The sequence below is a fragment of the Cynocephalus volans genome, chromosome 10, assembly GCF_027409185.1.
Source record: "Cynocephalus volans isolate mCynVol1 chromosome 10, mCynVol1.pri, whole genome shotgun sequence".
NCBI lineage: Eukaryota > Metazoa > Chordata > Mammalia > Dermoptera > Cynocephalidae > Cynocephalus > Cynocephalus volans.
The window spans coordinates 98,198,368-98,216,197 of NC_084469.1; the positions used below are offsets into that span (position 1 = coordinate 98,198,368).

Consider the following 17,830-nt stretch of genomic DNA (forward strand, 5'->3'; position numbering starts at 1 on the left):
TTCCTGGATCCAGAGATCCCAGGTCCCCAATGCTCTCTCCTAGACCCAGGGATCCAGACACATCCAGCAGAAACTATCTCTTTATTCCTAATGTTTGCCTGTTCACCACTGAACCAACTACAATGAGCCTCAAGGAGCTAGACTGGAGTTGAAGCTCTAGTCCCAGGCTGCACCATGGGGAGAGGGCCCCTGCAATGTTCTGACCCAGGCCTGCAGCCTAATTTTGCCGCCAAAAACTGCCCTAGGGCCTGAGCCTGGAGGGCTCTTTGGGGGCAGGGGACACTGGGTCCTCCTGTCCCATTTCTGCCTATTGTGTGTCGTCTAGCTTGCAGTCTGTACACCCAGGGTTTTCTTCATGGCCTCGTACACCACACAGCTGATGCCACCTGCTGGAAACACCTTCAGCAATGTGGGGGTTATTCCTCGGTACAGCCCTGGCCAGCCCTGCTCTGCCAGGATCCGCCGAAAGACTTTGCACATGGTGGGGTTCGAGCCCTCCACGGTGTCTGCAGGGAAAGAAGGAAGCTCAGGAGTTGGCCGGAGATCACTTGTCCTCCTGGGAGTCTGGAACATGGCGGGGGTGGGGTAGGCAGAAGCCATGGGTAGGAGCCTAGGGTCAGTTGGAAAGGAGTTTTGGGGGAATGAGGAAATCATTTACAGAGGGGTTTTCAGGATTTGCTTTAGGGAACATGCTAGAAAACATTAGTGCTTATTTGGGAGAGAACATCTAACATCTGCTAGAGATTTTGGTAGAATGCCCAGAGGTATTTGGGGACATTTTCAAGATCAGGGTGGTGGGCAAAGGATCTGTTTTGAGTTTTGTGGATTGGTTGGGGGGCTGAGAGTCTATTTGAGGGAGGCAGATTTGGGGAAGTGGGTATGAATTTTGGGAAGTCCAAGGGTCAGTCTTGGCAATTTTAGGAATCATTTTGGCTTTTGGAACCAATTGAGGGTTGGATCTTATTTGGAGAAATTGAGAGGTTATTTTGGTGGTATTTGTCTTTGGGGTCAGTATGGGAGCCTGGGTCACATTTGGGGATGTTTGTTGGGGTCAGTTGGATGTTAGGCATTTCTTTTTACAATTAACTTGAGGGTTGAGATCAGATTTGGGGGCAAGTATATCCTGGTGGGTTTTGAGGGTCATCGAAGGTGGCCAGAATCAGATGGAGGCCAGGAGAGTTTGTGAGTCAGTTTTGGGCAATGAGAAAATTCAGAGCTGGGGCAAGGCAGGGAAGGGTGATGGTCACTAGGGCCAGGCTGACCTTGGGCCTGCATCCTGGTGCGCACCAGAGTCAGTGGGTAACTGGCCATCTGGCCACAGGTGGTGGACAGCGTTACCGACGACAGGCTGACTAAGCCACTGGGGTCTTGCAGGTCCCTGCCTGACTTCAGCCATAGGCACCGGAGCATCTGCAAGAGAAGTAGGCCGGCAGAATGACCACCCTCGGCCTGGGCTCAGGCCACCCCCACCACCCCATCTGCGGGACCCGCACCTCATAGACGGCCAGGTCAGTGCAGGCATAAGGGATGATGCCAAGCATGTTGGGCAGGTAGCCACGGTAAAGGGCGCGGGTACCCTCCCGCTCCAAGATCTGCCTGGCGCAATCCAGCAGCCCCTTGTACTGTCCCGTCCGGCGCAGGGTCAGCCGTGTCTTCAGCACCTGGGGAGAGTGGGGAGTGAGGTGGCTCATTTGATTTAATCCTTTCCATGACCCTCAGCAGTGGCCATTGTTCCCATCCTACAAAGGAGGAAGCTGAGGCTCAGGAATTCAAAGAGCTGGGTTTCAAACGTATGTCTGTTGGATTCCCTGGACGGCTCTCTGAATTTTGAGTTTAGAAGCTCAAGTGCTGATAAATTTCAAGATGATAAGGGAAGTAAAATGAACCGAGTGGGGTCTGTGTTAGCTGTGACCTAGCTCCAGCTGAATTCCATGGGAGTTTGGACCCTGGGTGGTCAGATCTGCCAATTTTCCAAAAGCTGCCAGAAATCAAGAATTTTTATGAAATACTCCAACGTTGGCAACTCTACAATCATGCAAAAGAAAACGTAGTGTGGCAGGCACAATTCTAAAGTAGTCCTCAAGATTTTCCCCCATATACGTGCCCTATGTAATACTACCCCCACTCTGAGTGTGGACTTGTGTGAATAGGATGGGATATCACTGTCCTGATTAGGTTATATTATAAGGCAAAGGTGAAGGGGTTTTGCAGATATGATTAAGACTCTTAATCAGTTGACTTTAAGGTCATCAAAAGAGAAATTGTCCTGGGTGGGCCTGATCTAATCAGGTGAATGCTTGAAATGAATCGATCTCGCTAAAGAAAGAAGTCAGAGATTGGAAGCCTTCTCCTGTTGGTCTTAAAAAGCAAGCTGCCATATTGTGGAGAGGGCCACATAGGGAACAAAGAGCCAAGGACCTCAGTCCTACAATCATAAGAAACTAAATCCTGCCAACAACCAGGCAGCTTGGAAGAGGACCTCAGAGGAGTTTGCTTGTAGCTTGTTTTTGGCCTTGGTTTTGATGAGACCATACACAGGTGACCCAACTAACTGGTGCCCAGACATGATCCACAAGTAGTAAATCTGCGTTGGGCTGTCTGGTTAGCTTAGTTGGTTAGAGTGCAGTCTTGTTTTTTTTTTTTTTTTTTTTGACCGGTAAGGGGATCGCAACCCCTGAGTCAGTGTTGTCAGCACCACGCTCAGCCAGTGAGTGCACGGGCCATCCCTATATAGGATCCGAACCTGCAGCCTCGGTACTATCAGTGCCGCACTCTCCCGAGTGAGCCACGGGGCCGGCCCTAGAGTGCAGTCTTGTAACACCAAAGTCAGGGGTTTGGATTCCCCATACCGGCCAGCCGCCAGAAATAAATAAATCTGTATCATTTTAAGCTACTTAGTTTGTGGTAATTTGTTACACAACAATAGGAAATTAATACACTTATGAAGAAACTTAACAGCACAAGAGCAAGATGATTTACATTAAATATTTCTTGGCTGTGTTAAAAACATCCTGTACTTTATTAATGGTCCTTGAACAGCTGTGAATGTTTGAGAATTAGTAAGAAGGCAAGAAGGTGGATATTTTGACCTGACCGGAAAATTAGTCATTTTTGTTTTGTTTGTTTGCTTGTTTTAATTGCCAGGTAATAAGTGTGATTACCCTTGACCTTCAGCTCCAGTGTCTTGCCAAAATAAGGCATAAGAGCTTAAAGAAAGAATAGAGGTGGCACTTTAAATGTCTACATCTTCTTACTTACAAAATAAAAAACAGATTGAAAAAAGATAAGGGCAAGGATAATAGGAGGAAAACTTTAAAACACCATGAAAGGATATACAAGCAGATATGAATGAATGGAACATGTTCTTCGATATGTAGACTCAACATCACACAGATGGCAATAATTTCTAAATTTATTTACAAATTGAGTACTATCTCAGTAGAAGACAAATATCAATGAGTGCTTTTGTTTCCTTTCTGTTTATTTATTTATTTTTAAAAGATGACCGGTAAGGGGATCTTAACCCTTGACTTGATGTTATCAGCACCACACTCTCCCAAGTGAGCTAACCGGCCATCCCTATATAGGGATCCGAACCCGTGGCCTTGGTGTTATCAGCACCGCACTCTCCCAAGTGAGCCATGGGCCAGACCCTTGATTTTGTTTCCTTAATCAGACAAGTTGATTCTAAGGTTTATATGGAAACATCAACACAGAATAGTCTGGAAATTGGACAAAAAAGGAGCAAGGAAGGGAGATCATAAAACATACTATCAAGTCTCAAAAATTAAAGACAGAAGGCAAAACTATATTGACAGAAAAAAAATCAGGGGTGCCAGGGATTGGGAGGGACACATCATTACATATTTGTCAAAACTTGTAGAACTGTATAACTTCAGGAGTGAACTGTAATGTAAACTATGGACTTTTGTTAGTAATGTATCAGCATTGATTCATCACTTGTAACAAGTAGGCCTACCTAATGCAAGATGTTAACAGTAAAGGAAACTTTGTGTCTGTATGGTGGGTGGCAGAGGCATACAGGATCTCTCCGTACTTTCTGCTCAATTTTTCTGTAAGCCTAACACTGCCCTGAAAAATAAAGTCTATTCATTAAAAAATTTTACTGGGCTGACTGGTTAGCCCAGTTGGTTACAGTGCGGTGTTGATAACACCAAAGTCAAGGGTTCAGGTAGCTGGATCGGCCAGCCACCAAAAAAAAAAAAAAAAAAAAAAAAAAAGTAAAAGAAAGTAGTACATGAACAGAGACCTTAGCAACAAGAAGAGAAAGGCCAGAAATGAACCCAAATATATACAGGGGCTTAGTAAATTACAAAGAGGATGTTTGTGGGGCAGACGTTCTCTTACCTCCATGGGATTGATGAGTGTCTGGGAAGTGGCCACAGCTAGAGAGCCAGCGAGGAGACGTTCCTGAAAGGGTGGGGACCCGTGGACTCCACAAAAGTAATTCTTACACTGGGACAGGAGAGAGGAGTGTGAGAGAGAAGGTAAGCACCTTCTACCTGAAACCCATTCAGGGAGAGGGGTCTGGGGCATGGAGGATAAATAGTGTCTTGGATGAGGACTTGGGCTCTTGGGGTATAGGAGGGTTTAGGGCTTGAGCTGGAGGAAGCAGACCATTCCCCACCTGTTCAAAGACAGAGAACTTGATGGCGTACTCAGGAGCAATCTTGAGCACATTGATACCATTGCCCCGCCACAGGGAGCGGAAGCCCCCCTCCTGGACCATACTCCGTAGCCCCCCCAGCAGGTTCATGAAGTTAGTCTTGGAAGAGTAGACCTGGGAGGAAGGATGACCGTGGCTCTGGGAGAAGCCCTCCACCCCGTCTCCATCCCCATCCCAGCCTGGAGTGCAACGCCACCCTGCCCTCTCCCCCTCCACCAGCCATCCAACACCAGCCCTACCTCCATCCCAATGCCATTCCTTCTCACCTCCTTCCCTGGCCAGTCCTAGAATTTCCTAGCCTAACCCAGACCCAAACCCAAGACCGACCCACATTCCCATCTCATCTTCTTTCCAGTCCTATTTTGTCTGCAAATCTATCCAAAGACCCCAGCCCCAGTTCCTTGACCTTCAACCCCAGCCCTGGCCTGGTGATGGCCCCTGTTCCTGTTATCATTGTCTAAATTCCCTCCACAACTGAACTCCATGCCTCATGCACATCAATTCCATCTTCATCCACAGCTCACATCTCAACACCACTGCAGAGAGACAACCCCGCCCCATCTCCAGATTCAGTCTCCTTCCCAACTCTAACCCCTGTCCTAACCCCACCCTCCTACCTGTTTCTGGTTGCATCCCACCCCCATCCTGAACTCCATCAATGCCACCTCCACCCACCCCTGCCCCAAGTTGTCCCCAGTGGCTCCAGAGCTGTGCCCCTCCCACACACCTGCATGTACACCTTAGCGCGGTCCAGAGGGGCCGTGCCTGTGCGAGACACTGCCCCAGCCATGGCTCCTGAGAGCAGGAACTTCCACAAGGCACCGTCATTGTCTACCTCCAGGACATCCACGGGCACCATGATCTGTTCTCCCGTGTCCAGCACCTGCAAGGCAGACCCAATCCTCCTCCATATTCAGACAGGCTGGAGCCCCTCCCCCAGGTGCATCTATGGGACACCCTCCCGGTAGAAGCTCCCCCCTGGTCCCCCCTGCTTCAAGGTGGAATTCCAGGTCTGCTTAGAGGGGAATGGGCTCCACAGAGGGTGTGGGCAACACAGCCTTCTCCCCATGCCATCTAGGCTGGAGATGCTGGGAGACCTGTACTTCCTCAACTCACCTGTTGTGATGGAAGATGTTCCAGGTTGCTTTCATGCATGTGCCCAAACACATATCCATACACATGTGTACATCCCAGGTTCCGGGAGGGGGGTGGGGGTGGGGGCGGAGGTGGAGGTGGAGGTGGAGGTGGGGCTTTGGTGAGTAAGGTCTTGACCTTCTTAAACAGGGTCTGGATCCTGGAGCAAGGCTTCTGAGTTTCCTCAGGATGAATTCCCATAGCAGCTAGAGGTTAGGACACCTGGATTCAAATCCCTGGGGAGAGGGCCAGCCCGTGGCTCACTCGGGAGAGTGCGGTGCTGATAACACCAAGGCCACGGGTTCGGATCCCCTATAGGGATGGCCGGTTCGCTCACTTGGGAGAGCGTGGTGCTGACAACACCAAGTCAAGGGTTAATTATTGAAAGAGCTCATCTTTTAATAATTAAAAAAAAAAAAAAATCCCTGGGGAGTCATCTGCCTCTCCAGCTACCATGTAGGAGTGGCTAGTGGGAAGTGTGCCTGGCAAATATAGGTCCTGGGGGTGATGATATCACAGAGGCTCTTGTGACCTCACTGGGTGTGGTAGGCAGAGTGATGATCTCCCCCAACAAAATGTCCACATCCCAATCCCCTAAATCTGTGAATATGTTATTGTTGTGGTCTGAATTGTGTCCTACCAAAGTTCTGATATTGAAGCCCTCACTCCCAATGGGATGGACTTTGGAGGTGGGGGCTTTGGAGTTAATTAAGGTTAGATGAGGTCATGAGGGTGGGGCCCCCCACGATGGGATTAGTGCTCTTGTAACAACAGTAAGAGAGTCCAGAACTCACTCTTTCTCTTTCTTCACCATGTGAGGACACAGCAAAAAGGCACCCCAGGAAGAGAGCCCTCATCAGGAACCAAACTAGCCAGCATCTTGACCTTGGACTTTCCAGCTTCTGGAACCTGAGAGATAAATGTCTGTTGTTTAAGCTACTCAGTCTGTGGTATTTTGTTATGGCAGCCCAAGCTAATCAAGACAGATTTGTTAGGCTGGCTGCTTAGCTCAGTTGGTTAGAGCACGGTGTTATAACACCAAGGTCAAGGGTTCGGATCCCTGTACTGGACAGCTGGGGGAAAAAAAAGACAGATTTGTTACATGGCAAGAAAGAATTAAGTTTGCAGATGGAATTAATGTTACTAACCAGCTGATAGGGAGATGGGGAGATTATTCTGGATTAACTGGCTAAACCCAGTATAATCTCATGAATTCTTAAATGTGAAGAGAGAGGCAGGAGAGGCAGTCAGCAGTGAGATATGAAAAAGACTGGCATGGCTGTTGCTGGCTTTGGGGATGGAAGAGGGGGCCATGAACCAAGGAATGCAGTCAGCTTCTAAAAGCTGGGAAAGGAGGAAAGATTCTCCCCTGGAGCCTCCAGAAGAAACCAGCACTGCTAGCACCTTGATTTTAGCCCAGCACTATCCATGGCAGACTTTTGACTTCCAGGATAGTACATATATGTTGTTCTGAGCCATTAAGTTTGTGATCATTTGTTATAGCAGCCATGGGAAACTCATGCACTGGGTTCCATGTCATGGCATTTGGAGAGAGAGTGAGAAAGAATGAGAAGGTTCTGGAGCTCTGGGAGAGAGAGACAATATGGTTGGTCCCAAAAGGAAGACAGGCATGGGTTTGAAGTCAGATGTATCTGGATTCGAATCCCATCTTGAACACATCTTGCTGTGTGATCTTGGGCTACTCACTTTCCCTCTCTGAGCTTCAGCCCCATCTGGAAATTGGAAGTAATGCTAAACTCTAACACATAGCATTGTCAATAGGATCCAATGAGAGTCTTAGCCGAGGGCACCTCTATTCTCTGAGTAGTTTAGGTCAAAAAACTTGACTCTCAGGGGCCAGCCTGTGGCTCACTTGTGAGAGCGTGGTGCTGACAACACAAAGCCAAGGGTTAAGATCCCCTTACTGGTCATCTTTTAAAACAAACAAACAAACAAAAAAACTTGCCTTTCTCTCATGCCCACATTCTGTTGTCAAATCCCGTTGGCTTAACCTTCAAGATATACCCAGAATCTGACTTCTCCTTACCATGTCCACGTGAAGCCACCCCCCCACCCCCATCTGGCCCTATCATTGCTCCCCTGGGTGACCACAGTCCCCTCTACCCTCATCCTCTGGCTCCCACCCTCACTTCCCACCCACAGTTGGTCCTCCCAGAAGCAGCCCAAGGGCACCTGTGAACACTTGAGTAGGCCACATCCCTCCTCTACACCCAGTCCTCCATGGCTCCTACCTTCCTCAGGGGTAAAAGCCCAAGTCCTTCCTGCAGCCCACAAGGCCCTGCACCACCTGCCCCATCCCCTTCCTGCTCTCCCCTCCTCCCTGTCTCCCCCTCGCTCACTCTGCTCCAGCCACTCAGGCCTCCTCACTGTTCCTGCAACATGCCAGGCTCAGTCCTGCCCCAGGACCTTTGCACGTGCTGTTCCCTCTGCCTAGAATGCTTTCCCCCCCAGACATCCCTGTGGTTCCCTCCCTCACTACCTTTAAATTTTTATTCATATGTTACCCTCTTTATGAGGCCTTCCCAGACCACTATATTTAAAATGTAAACTCTGCCCTGTGGTATTTGTTATCCTGCTTTCCTCTTTCATTTTTATACATAGCACTTTTGTTTTCTACACTGCTATGTATTGACTCATGTTATTTATTATTAGTCTCTCCCCACTGGAATGTAGGATCTGTGAGAGAAGAGGCTTCTGTTTCATTCACTTCTGTATCCCATGTCTAGAACTGGGTCTGGCATATAGTAACTGTTCAGTAAATATATAATGAAACAATCAGTGAGATAATATGTTAAAGGACTTAGCACAGGGTGGGGCATGTAGTACCTGCTCAGTAAATGTAAGTTCTTTTTCTCTTTAAAGATGTCAGTGGAGGCTAGCCGGTTACTCAGTGGTCAGAGCGTGGTGCTGATAACACCGAGGTCCAGGTTCAATCCCTGTACTGGCCAGCCACACACACACATAAAAAAGTCACATCCTTATTTTGTAGGTGGGGAAACTGAGGCTTAGAAAAACAAACTATCTGAGGTCACACTTCATGTCAGTTAGCAGAACCTCCCAAAACCCAGCCAATGTGTAATGGGATATAAGAATCTGGACAAGAAAATGCAAGTTAACTGTCCCAATTAAATAAAATTAAAATAGTAACACTTGGTGCTGAAATGGCTGCTGTAAAATTAATAATGCTAATTCCTTGCTGGTCACTGTGTATACTCTATACAGTTTTCCTGGTGATGTGATCCTGAGATAGCCATATTCTTTTTTTTTTTTTTTTTTTTAAAGATGACCGGTAAGGGGATCTTAACCCTTGACTTGATGTTGTCAGCACCACGCTCACCCACTGAGCTAACCAGCCATCCCTATATGGGATCCGAACCCATGGCCTTGGTGTTATCAGCACCACACTCTCCCAAGTGAGCCATGGGCTGGCCCCTTTGATAGCCATATTCTTTGACCCAATGATCTCATCCCTGGGATCTGATCCCAAGGATATAATTCAGAGGAAGTAAAAATACAAAATAGTTAGCAGGGTTTAATCCCTTATCTGAGTGTGTGAAAAATCGTATATATGTACATGCCTATGTATTAGCTAGTTTTTGTTGTGTAACAAATTACTCCCCCAAATGTAGCAGCTTAAAACAACAAACATTTACACTCTCACACAGTTTCTTTCTTTCTTTCTTTTTTTTTTAAAGATGACCGGTAAGGGGATCTTAACCCTTGGCTTGGTGTTGTCAGCACTACGCTCAGCCAGTGAGCTAACCGGCCACCCCTATATAGGATCCGAACCCGCGGCCTTGTTGTTATTAGCACCAAACTCTCCCGAGAGAGCCACGGGCCGGCTCCTCTCACACAGTTTCTGAGGGTCAGGAATCCAGGCGTGCCTTAGCTGGGTGGTCCTGTGATCCAGTGTTTGGGGTTTAAGGGTCTAAGATTCAGGATTTGGGTAGTGGGATCCAGTGGTTTGGGTGGTGGTCCAGGATCTACAATGGCTGGGCTATCCAGGCTCTCTCATGAGGCTGCAGTCCGCATCCTGTTCCAAACTCTGCTATGTGGCAATTGTCTAGAGTTTCTTACCACATGGGCTTCTCCATAGGACTTCTCAAGACCTGGTACCTGCCTTCCTTTAGAGCAAATGATGAGAGGGACAGAGAGAGAGGCAAAGAGACAGAGACAGAGAGACAGAGAGAACAACCAAGATGGTAGCTGCAGTGTCTTTTATAACCTAATTTTGGAAGTGACATACCATTACTTCTGCTGTATTCTGTTGGCCACAGAGACCCACCCTACTGCAATGAGAAAGGAGACTACACAAGAGTATGAATACTAAGATTCAGGAATCATTGGGGAATACCTTGGAGGGTGGCTATCCTGTCTACACAGGAGAAAGAAAGTTAAAAGAATATAAAATTTTTGTTTTGTTTTTGGCAACTGGCTAGTACAGGGATCCGAATCCTTGACCTTGATCTTATCAACGCTGTGCTCTAACCAGCTGAGCTAACCAGTCAGCTCTCTTGAAAGAACATAAATTAATAGCCACACAGAGATTATCTAGGGGCTTTAAGTCATATACCTCTCTCTGTATATATATGTGTGTGTGTTCTGAATTTTCTATTTTTTCTATGATGCATTTAAATTACTCATTGTTGTGGGTTGAATTGTATCCCCCCAAAAGATGTGCTTAAGTCCTAAATCCCAGTACCTATGAATGTGACCTTATTTGGAAATAGGGTCTTTGCAAATGTAATCAAGTTAAAATGAGATCATAGTGGATTGGGGTGGGCCCTAATTCAGTGACTGGTGTCCTTACCAGAAGAAAAAAATTTGAACACAGAGACACAGACACACACAGGGGAGAATGCCATGCGAAGACAGGCAGAAAATGGAATGATGTGTCTACAAGCCAAGGAACGCTGAGGATTGCTGGCTGTATTAGTCCATTTTGTTGCTAATAACAAAATACCTGAAACTGGGTGATTTATAAAGAAAATGAAATGTATTGCTTACAGTTTCTGAGGCTGGAAAGTCCAAAGTCCATCTGTTGGTGGTGACAGTGACCCAGGGGTCCCACATTGCAAGATGGTGGAAGCAGAGAGAGCAGAGAAAGACACTCTCCTCTTCTTTTAAAGACCTCAGAACCACACCCCTGACCACCGTTTTTAATCCATTCACTACTTCATGGTCCTACAATTCCATCACTTCTTCAAGGCTTAACCTTTTGATTACCAAAATAGGATCTCTCACCCTCTTAACAGTCACAGGGGGGCTAAGTTTCTAATACATAAAACTTGGGAGACAATTCAAGCTTCAATAGTTTTGCGGGGACATAATTCAATCCACTACACTGGCCATGACCAGAAGCTGGAAGAGGTAAGAAAGGATCCTCCCCCAGAGCCTTCGGAGGTGGCACGGCCCTGCTCACACCTTGATATCAGACTTCCAGCCTCCAGAACTGTGAGAGAATAAATTTCTCTGGTTTATATTCACCATAGCCAAAAGGTGGAAGCAGCCCAATTGCCTATTGACAGATGAATGGATAAACACAATATGGTCCATCCATACAATACAATATCATTCAGACTTATAAAGGAAGGAGATTCTGACACACACTATGACACATGGATGCACCTTGAGGACATTGTGCTCAGTGAAACAAGTCAGACACAAAAGGACATATTCACACCCCAGCCCTTAATCCCTATTCCCCAATGTGATTCCACTCATAGGAGGTCCCTAGGTCATTAGGTCCACAGAGACAGAAAGTAGAATGGGGGGTGCCAGGGGCTGGGGAGGGGGTGGGGAGTGAGGGTTTGATGGGGACAAGAGTTTTAGTTTGGGAAGATGAGAAATTTCTGGAGAGGGTGGTGGTGATGGGTGCTCAAGAACGTGAATGTGCTTAATGCCGCTGAACTGTACATTTAAAAATGGTTAAAATGGTAAATTTTAGGTCATGTATATTTTACCACAATAAAAAATGTGTACCGGCCAGCTGCCCCCCCTCCTCCAAATGTGCATTTTAGGGGCTGGCCGGTTAGCTCAGTTGGTTAGAGTGCAGTGTCGTAACACCAAGGTCAAGAGTTTGGATCCCTGTACCAGCCAAGCTACACACACACACACACAAACACACACACACACACACACACAGAGTAAAAAAAAAAAAAAAAAAAAAAAAAAAAACCTGTTGTTTTAAGCCACCCAGCTTGTAGTAATTTGTTATGACAAATTACCAATACACTTGTGTAATGAGAAAAAAATACAGGGCTGGCTGGTTAGCTCAGTTGGTCACAGCATGGTGCTGCTAACACCAAGGTCCAGGGTTCGATCCCTGCACTGGCCAGTAAAAAACACAAAATAGAAAAATTAGAAGGGGTTGTAAATATGGACTTTCTAATTGCTCCCACTTTATAAATGTGGAAACAGACTCCAAGAGGGAGTTGTTTCCAGTCTCTTGGAACTGTGTGCTTTGGGAAACGGTCCCATGTACCTTCCCTGTGGGGAGGTTAAGGTGGTCCCACATCCACCAACCCCTTTTCAGTAAAAACCACAATGAAAGAGCTTAGAAAATTTATTCCTTTTGTTCTTTTCCTTTGGAATAACACACACAGGCAGAGAGGTGGGGCATGGTGTGGGTGGATGGAGGTGGAAACCATGTGGGGGGAGCCCTCCAGCCCCCCAACATCCCAGTTCCTCTTTTGCAACCTCTTAATGGGGTTTCCCCACGGATTGAGGAGGAATGGAGTAATTGGTGCCCCCCAATTGTCCTAAGCTCAGAATTCAACTATAAAGTGCAGAATGTATGGGGGTGGGGAGGCCCGGAGGCTTGGGTTGATGGGGGAGGGGGCTTTGCTCCTCTCTGGTAGAAAAATAGACCTAGAGTGAATTTTGGGATTTAGCTTCTTTGTTTATTTTTGTATAATTGGATGCTTGGGTTTAGGGGAGGTTGGTCCGTGTAGATTTGCTCTTGGCTTCCAACTCTTTGGAGCCTAGGGAGAGGGTGGAAGTACTGGGGTGAGGAGGTCCCCTTAATGTGTCACCAGCCTCAGATCACCTCCTCGCCAGCCCCCAAGTATGAGTGACTGGACCCTCCAGTGGGACAAGGGTTCTGGGGGTTATTAACTTACAAGGTGGAAGGGAATGGAAGACACTTTAGTACAGGTGGGGGTGTGGGAGGGAGGTGGTCAGAGAAAGCAATTTTCCCACAGGGCCAGAAGGTGGGGCCATGCTGAGCAGGTGGGGTGGGGGGGATCCAGTGTCCATGCAGGTCATGGGGGGTGCCTCCCTTCCCTTGCTGTCTGGTGATAAGCCATATCAGGACACAGGCATGGGGTGGGGTGGGGTACCTGGGCTTCCCTGCAAGCTCCCGAGACCATGCGATCCCATGTATGGAGATCTGGGCTCTGCAGTGTCTCTGGGATGGGGGTGCATGGGATCCAGGTTGCTGTGATTGGGCTATTGGGATCTAGAGTTGGGGTCTGAGCATTTGGGATCTAGTGCCTGGGGGATTCAGATGAGAATCCAGGGGTAAAGGGCTTGGGAGTATCAGAGTCTGCCTTCTAGGGATGAGGTTTCAGTATCCAGATACTGGGGTGAAGGGATTTGGGATCTAGAATCTGGGATCCAATGGCTGCAGTTGCCAGGATCCACTTGCTGTACGGTTGGGCTCTCACAGTTGTGGTTTTAGGAGCTAAAATCTGGTGGATCAGGACTTGGAAATATGGGATCCAGTGGTTGGGGGTTGAGGGCACAATGCTTGAAATGTGGGGATCCAGTAGTTGACGCAGAAGGAACTGGAACCCAGTGTTAAGGTAAAGGAATTCAGGAATCCAGTGGTTGGTGTGAGGGGATCTGAGATCCAGTGGTGGGGCCCCCAGGATCTAGGCAATGCATTGTCAGGATCCGATGGCTGAGGTTTCTTGACATCCAGAATCCAGTGGCTGACCTTGGAGATCCAGGGCTTGAGGCATGGGGATCTGGGATCTGCCAGTGGGGTTGGGGATCTACAATCCAGTGCTGCACAAGGACACCGGGTCTGACGCCTGAGGGAGCTGAGGTCTGGGTGTTGAGGTATGGGGATACGTGCTCCTGTGGTGGGGGTACCAGGATCCATTCACTAAGTTGTAAGGGATCCAGTGGTTAAGACGTGGAGTTCCAAGACACAGTGGTGGGGCAGGAAAAAGTGGGATCCACCTTTGGGATGGGGGAATGCAGGACCCAGTGATTTGGGGAATAGGGATGAAGGGCTGGGGTATGCATAATCTTGGATCTTTTGGCTAGGGTATCAGATTTGAGTTGCTGAAGTATGGGATCCAGCAGTTATAGTATGGGGATCTGAAATCTAGAGGTGGGGTATTGGGATCCAGTGGCCAAAGTGCGGGGATCCTGTGACCCAATGGTTGGGGTGTAGGGGTCTACGATCCAGGATTTGGGTGCTGGGATCCAGTGGCTGAAGTGTGGGGTCTAGTGGTTTGGGATGGGAGGATCTGGGATCCATTGGTTGGGCCATCAGTCTCCAGTGGCTGAGGTGTGGGAGACGTCACAGTTGGGGAGAGGGATCTTGCAGGGGAGGGGACGGGCTTCTGGTCCCTCACCTGGATGTGACCCCCAGGGCCTGCTTCATGTTCTCGTAGACCACATAGGAGATGCTCACAGCTGGAATAACCTTCATGAAGTTGGGGGCAATGCCCCTGTAGAGGCCCCACACGCCCTCCTGGGACAGGATGTGACGGAACAGACCCAGCATGGAGAGCTGGGGGGCACCCTCGATGGAGGCTGGGAGGGGGCGGGGGGGCCAGGTAAGGCCCGAGTTCCCCCTCTCACTTCCCCCTCCTATCCCCCAGGGTTTGGCCAGGTGGCCACTGCAGCAGGAGAGAGGAAGGTTAGACTAACAGTGGGACCTACCACTCAGAGTCAGGACTTCTAATGGCATTGGAAGTGGCTGCTTACCTTTTCACCCCAATGTTGAGAGCCCAAGTTTGGGCACCATTAGAAGCACAGCAGGGGTGTGTGTGTGTGTGTGTGTGTGTGTGTGTGTGTGTGTGTGTGTGTGTGCGTGCACATGTGTGTGTGTGTGTGTGTGTGGAAGAGGGCAGGAATTTCCTCTTCCTCGAACTTGATTCCCTCCTCCTTTTCCCAGCTAACTCCTACTCATCCTCCCAACCTCTATTCCAAAGCCAGCTCTTCAGGGGAGCCCTCCTGGGTGCCCCAGCCTAAGTCAGGCTCCTCCTTCTCCCCTTTATTCAACCCTAAATCAATACTTATTTGTGGAATAATTTATTTAGCATCTTTCTTACTCTCCAGCCTGTGAGCTCTAGGAGGGTGGGGGCCATGTCTGTCTTGTGCACTGATATATCCCCAGCAGAAATCATGAGAAACAAATGCTAAAATTCCCAAAGAAATTCTCAAAACAAATTCAGGGTTAGTGGGGATGGAGGTGAGGAAGAACTCATTAAAAAACAAGAAACAAAAGGGCCGGCCTGTGGCTCACTTGGGAGAGTGCGGTGCTGATAACACCAAGGCCATGGGTTCGGATTCCCATATAGGGATGGCCGGTTAGCTCACTGGGTGAGTGTGGTGCTGACAACACCAAGTCAAGGGTTAAGATCCCCTTACCGGTCATCTTTAAAAAACAAAAACAGAGAAAAACAATAACCAGCCTGGCTTTGACACTCTGTAGCCCTGATCCTAGATGCCCCCTCACTATAACCCAGCCTCGCAAATTACAGCTCAAGTTACCAGCCTGGAAATGCCAGACATTTGCCAATACGGCCTCCCCACTAAAATTGCCAGGGCATTCTTCCAAGACTCATCACAATTGTTTTCCTAGTTAATCCTCAGCTCCATAAGGGTAAAAGGTTCCCATTCTAGTGTCACAAATGGGTAAACTGAGACCCAGAGAAGGGTAAGGACTTAGTCAAGGCCCTCTAAATCCAGAACAATCCCAGCCCGGGACTCTCTCTCTGAGGAGCTGGGGAAGGGGAGGTGGGACCCAAGTGGTGAGACCTTCCCTGCCCCATCCTCCCGCCCAGGCCTCACCTTGGGCCTGCATGCGGGTCCGGACCAGGGCCAGGGGGTAACTGGCTATCTGGCCGCAGGTGCTGGAGATGGTACCGCAGGCCAGGAGCACGAGGATGCCCGGGTTTGCTGAGTCATGGCTATATTGCTGGAGCCAACGGTTCTTCAGGGTCTGGAGTGGAGAAGGGAGTAGGATGGGTTGGGGGGTGGGTGATACCAGGACCTGGCTTCAAAGGCCTTGCTGGCCGGCTTTGTATACCATGACAGCTGGTACTAGCTGGTACCTCCTAGGGGCTCTGCAAGCACTTTACCTACATCCCCTCACACAGTCTTCACCTTGACCCTCTAGGGTAGGTAGAATCACAGTTCTCTGTATCCTAATTCATGCCCTATCTGTGGTACCTGTGCATATGTTACTTGATATTGTGCAAAGGACTTTGCAGATGTGGTTAAGGATCTTGAGATGGAGAGATTGTCCTGGGTTTTCTGAGTGGGTCCAATGTCATCACAAGGGTCCTTATAAGAGTCAAAAAAGGAGATGTGAAGACAGAAGCAGAGGAGAGAGAGGGAGGGAGAAGAAGATTCTATGCTGCTGGCTCTGAAGGTGGAGGAAGAAGCCATGAGCCAAGAAACACGGTGGCTGCTAGCTTTTTCAAGGCAAGGAAACAAATTCACTTCTAGAGGCTGCTTCATTTCAAACTTGCCGACTTCCAACGGCTAGCATCCACAGCTCTGCCCGGGGACTTTCTCTGGACCCAGGCCAGTCTGCTCTGATCACTAAGAACAGGCGGAGAGTGGTGGGGAATCAGCATCTCCAGAAGCAACCTTCAAATGACTGACCTGGTGTATCAATACCCCAGCTCCCTTGCCCTTCCAGGAGGGCACGTTGTACGCTGCCTCTCCCACATTCCCAATGGGATTTAGCTCCACGTGCCCACAGTGGTGACTTGCTTGATGATGCACTGTTATGGATTGAATTGTGTCCCCCCAAAAGATATGTTAATGTCCTAACTCCCGGTATCTTAGAATGTGACCGCCTTTGGAAAGAGGGTCTTTGCAGACGTAATTAGTTAAGATGAATAAGGTGGGCCCTTAGTCCAATATGAATGATATTCTTATAATAAGAGAAGAGACACAGAGATGGAGACACAGAGGGAAGACAGCCATGCGACAACAGAGGCAAAGACAGGAGTGACATATCCATAAGCCAAGGAATGCCAGTGATGGCCAGCAACCACCTGAAGCCAGGAAGAGGCAAGAATGAGTCTCCCTACAGGTTCCAGAGGGAACAAGGCTGTGATGACACCTCGATTTTGGATTTCTGACCTCCAAAACTGTGAGACAATAAATCTCTGTTGTTTTAAGCCAACCAATTTGTGACACTTCGTTACAGCAGCCCTAGGAAATGAATACATGCATCCTTCATGGCCCGTCTTCCTGTCTCATACCTCCCCAATACGCCACTGGCCCTCACATCCCTGTCTTAGGGTCTGCTTTTGGGAGATCTCAAACTAAGACAAGTACTTTATCATCTCCATTGTATAGATGAGAAACTGAGGCTCAGGGGAAGTTATTTGCCCTAAGCCAGACATTAAAGGTGAGGATCAATATTCAGAGTCTAGAGCTGTGCACTTGAAGTCTCTGGTGTGGCTGATCCCTTCTGAAGCCTTCTACCATGGCCTTTGTAAGGACAAGACATTTTTTGCCTTGCGGCTGCAGTGGCTTATAGATTTCATTTCCTGTGTCAATTTTTTTTCCCCCCGGCTGGCCAGTAGGGGGATCTGAACCTGTGACCTTGGGGTTATAGGGCTGTGCTCTAACCAACTGAGCTAACTGGCCAGCCCTGGTTACATTTATTTCTGCTCACAACATTTGATGGCTTCCTGTTGCACTTAGGATAAGCCTAAGTCCTCACCTTTATTTCTTACTCACTCTTCTGCCCTAACATGTTCAGCCACTTGAGACCTCTACTCCTCC

The 17,830-nt window shown here is 48.3% G+C and overlaps 1 protein-coding gene and 1 non-coding gene across 9 annotated transcripts in view; one reads left to right on the plus strand and one right to left on the minus strand.

The window, feature by feature from the left end:
* Positions 1–191: 191 nt before the first annotated feature.
* The window catches only part of LOC134387074 (mitochondrial adenyl nucleotide antiporter SLC25A23), a 24,469-nt gene continuing 6,830 nt past the window's right edge, over positions 192–17,830 (minus strand). The window contains exons 9-17 of one of the 8 annotated variants that reach the window (XM_063109322.1): positions 15,875–16,025; positions 14,431–14,611; positions 6,616–6,730; positions 5,415–5,570; positions 4,649–4,801; positions 4,369–4,476; positions 1,494–1,661; positions 1,263–1,410; positions 239–506 (exon numbers count right to left, since the gene is read on the minus strand). In XM_063109322.1, coding sequence (XP_062965392.1) covers positions 322–506; positions 1,263–1,410; positions 1,494–1,661; positions 4,369–4,476; positions 4,649–4,801; positions 5,415–5,570; positions 6,616–6,730; positions 14,431–14,611; positions 15,875–16,025 — 1,365 coding nt within the window. In that variant the 3' untranslated portion in view covers positions 239–321. Of the gene's footprint in view, positions 507–1,262; positions 1,411–1,493; positions 1,662–4,368; positions 4,477–4,648; positions 4,802–5,414; positions 5,571–5,803; positions 6,023–6,615; positions 6,731–12,392; positions 14,030–14,426; positions 14,612–15,874; positions 16,026–17,830 lie in introns of those variants that run through there. The other 7 variants (XM_063109329.1, XM_063109325.1, XM_063109323.1 and 4 more) reach the window with 7 other exon arrangements.
* Positions 12,106–12,179, plus strand: TRNAS-GCU (transfer RNA serine (anticodon GCU)). Its single transcript has one exon. It is a non-coding gene; the product is annotated as a tRNA-Ser (tRNA).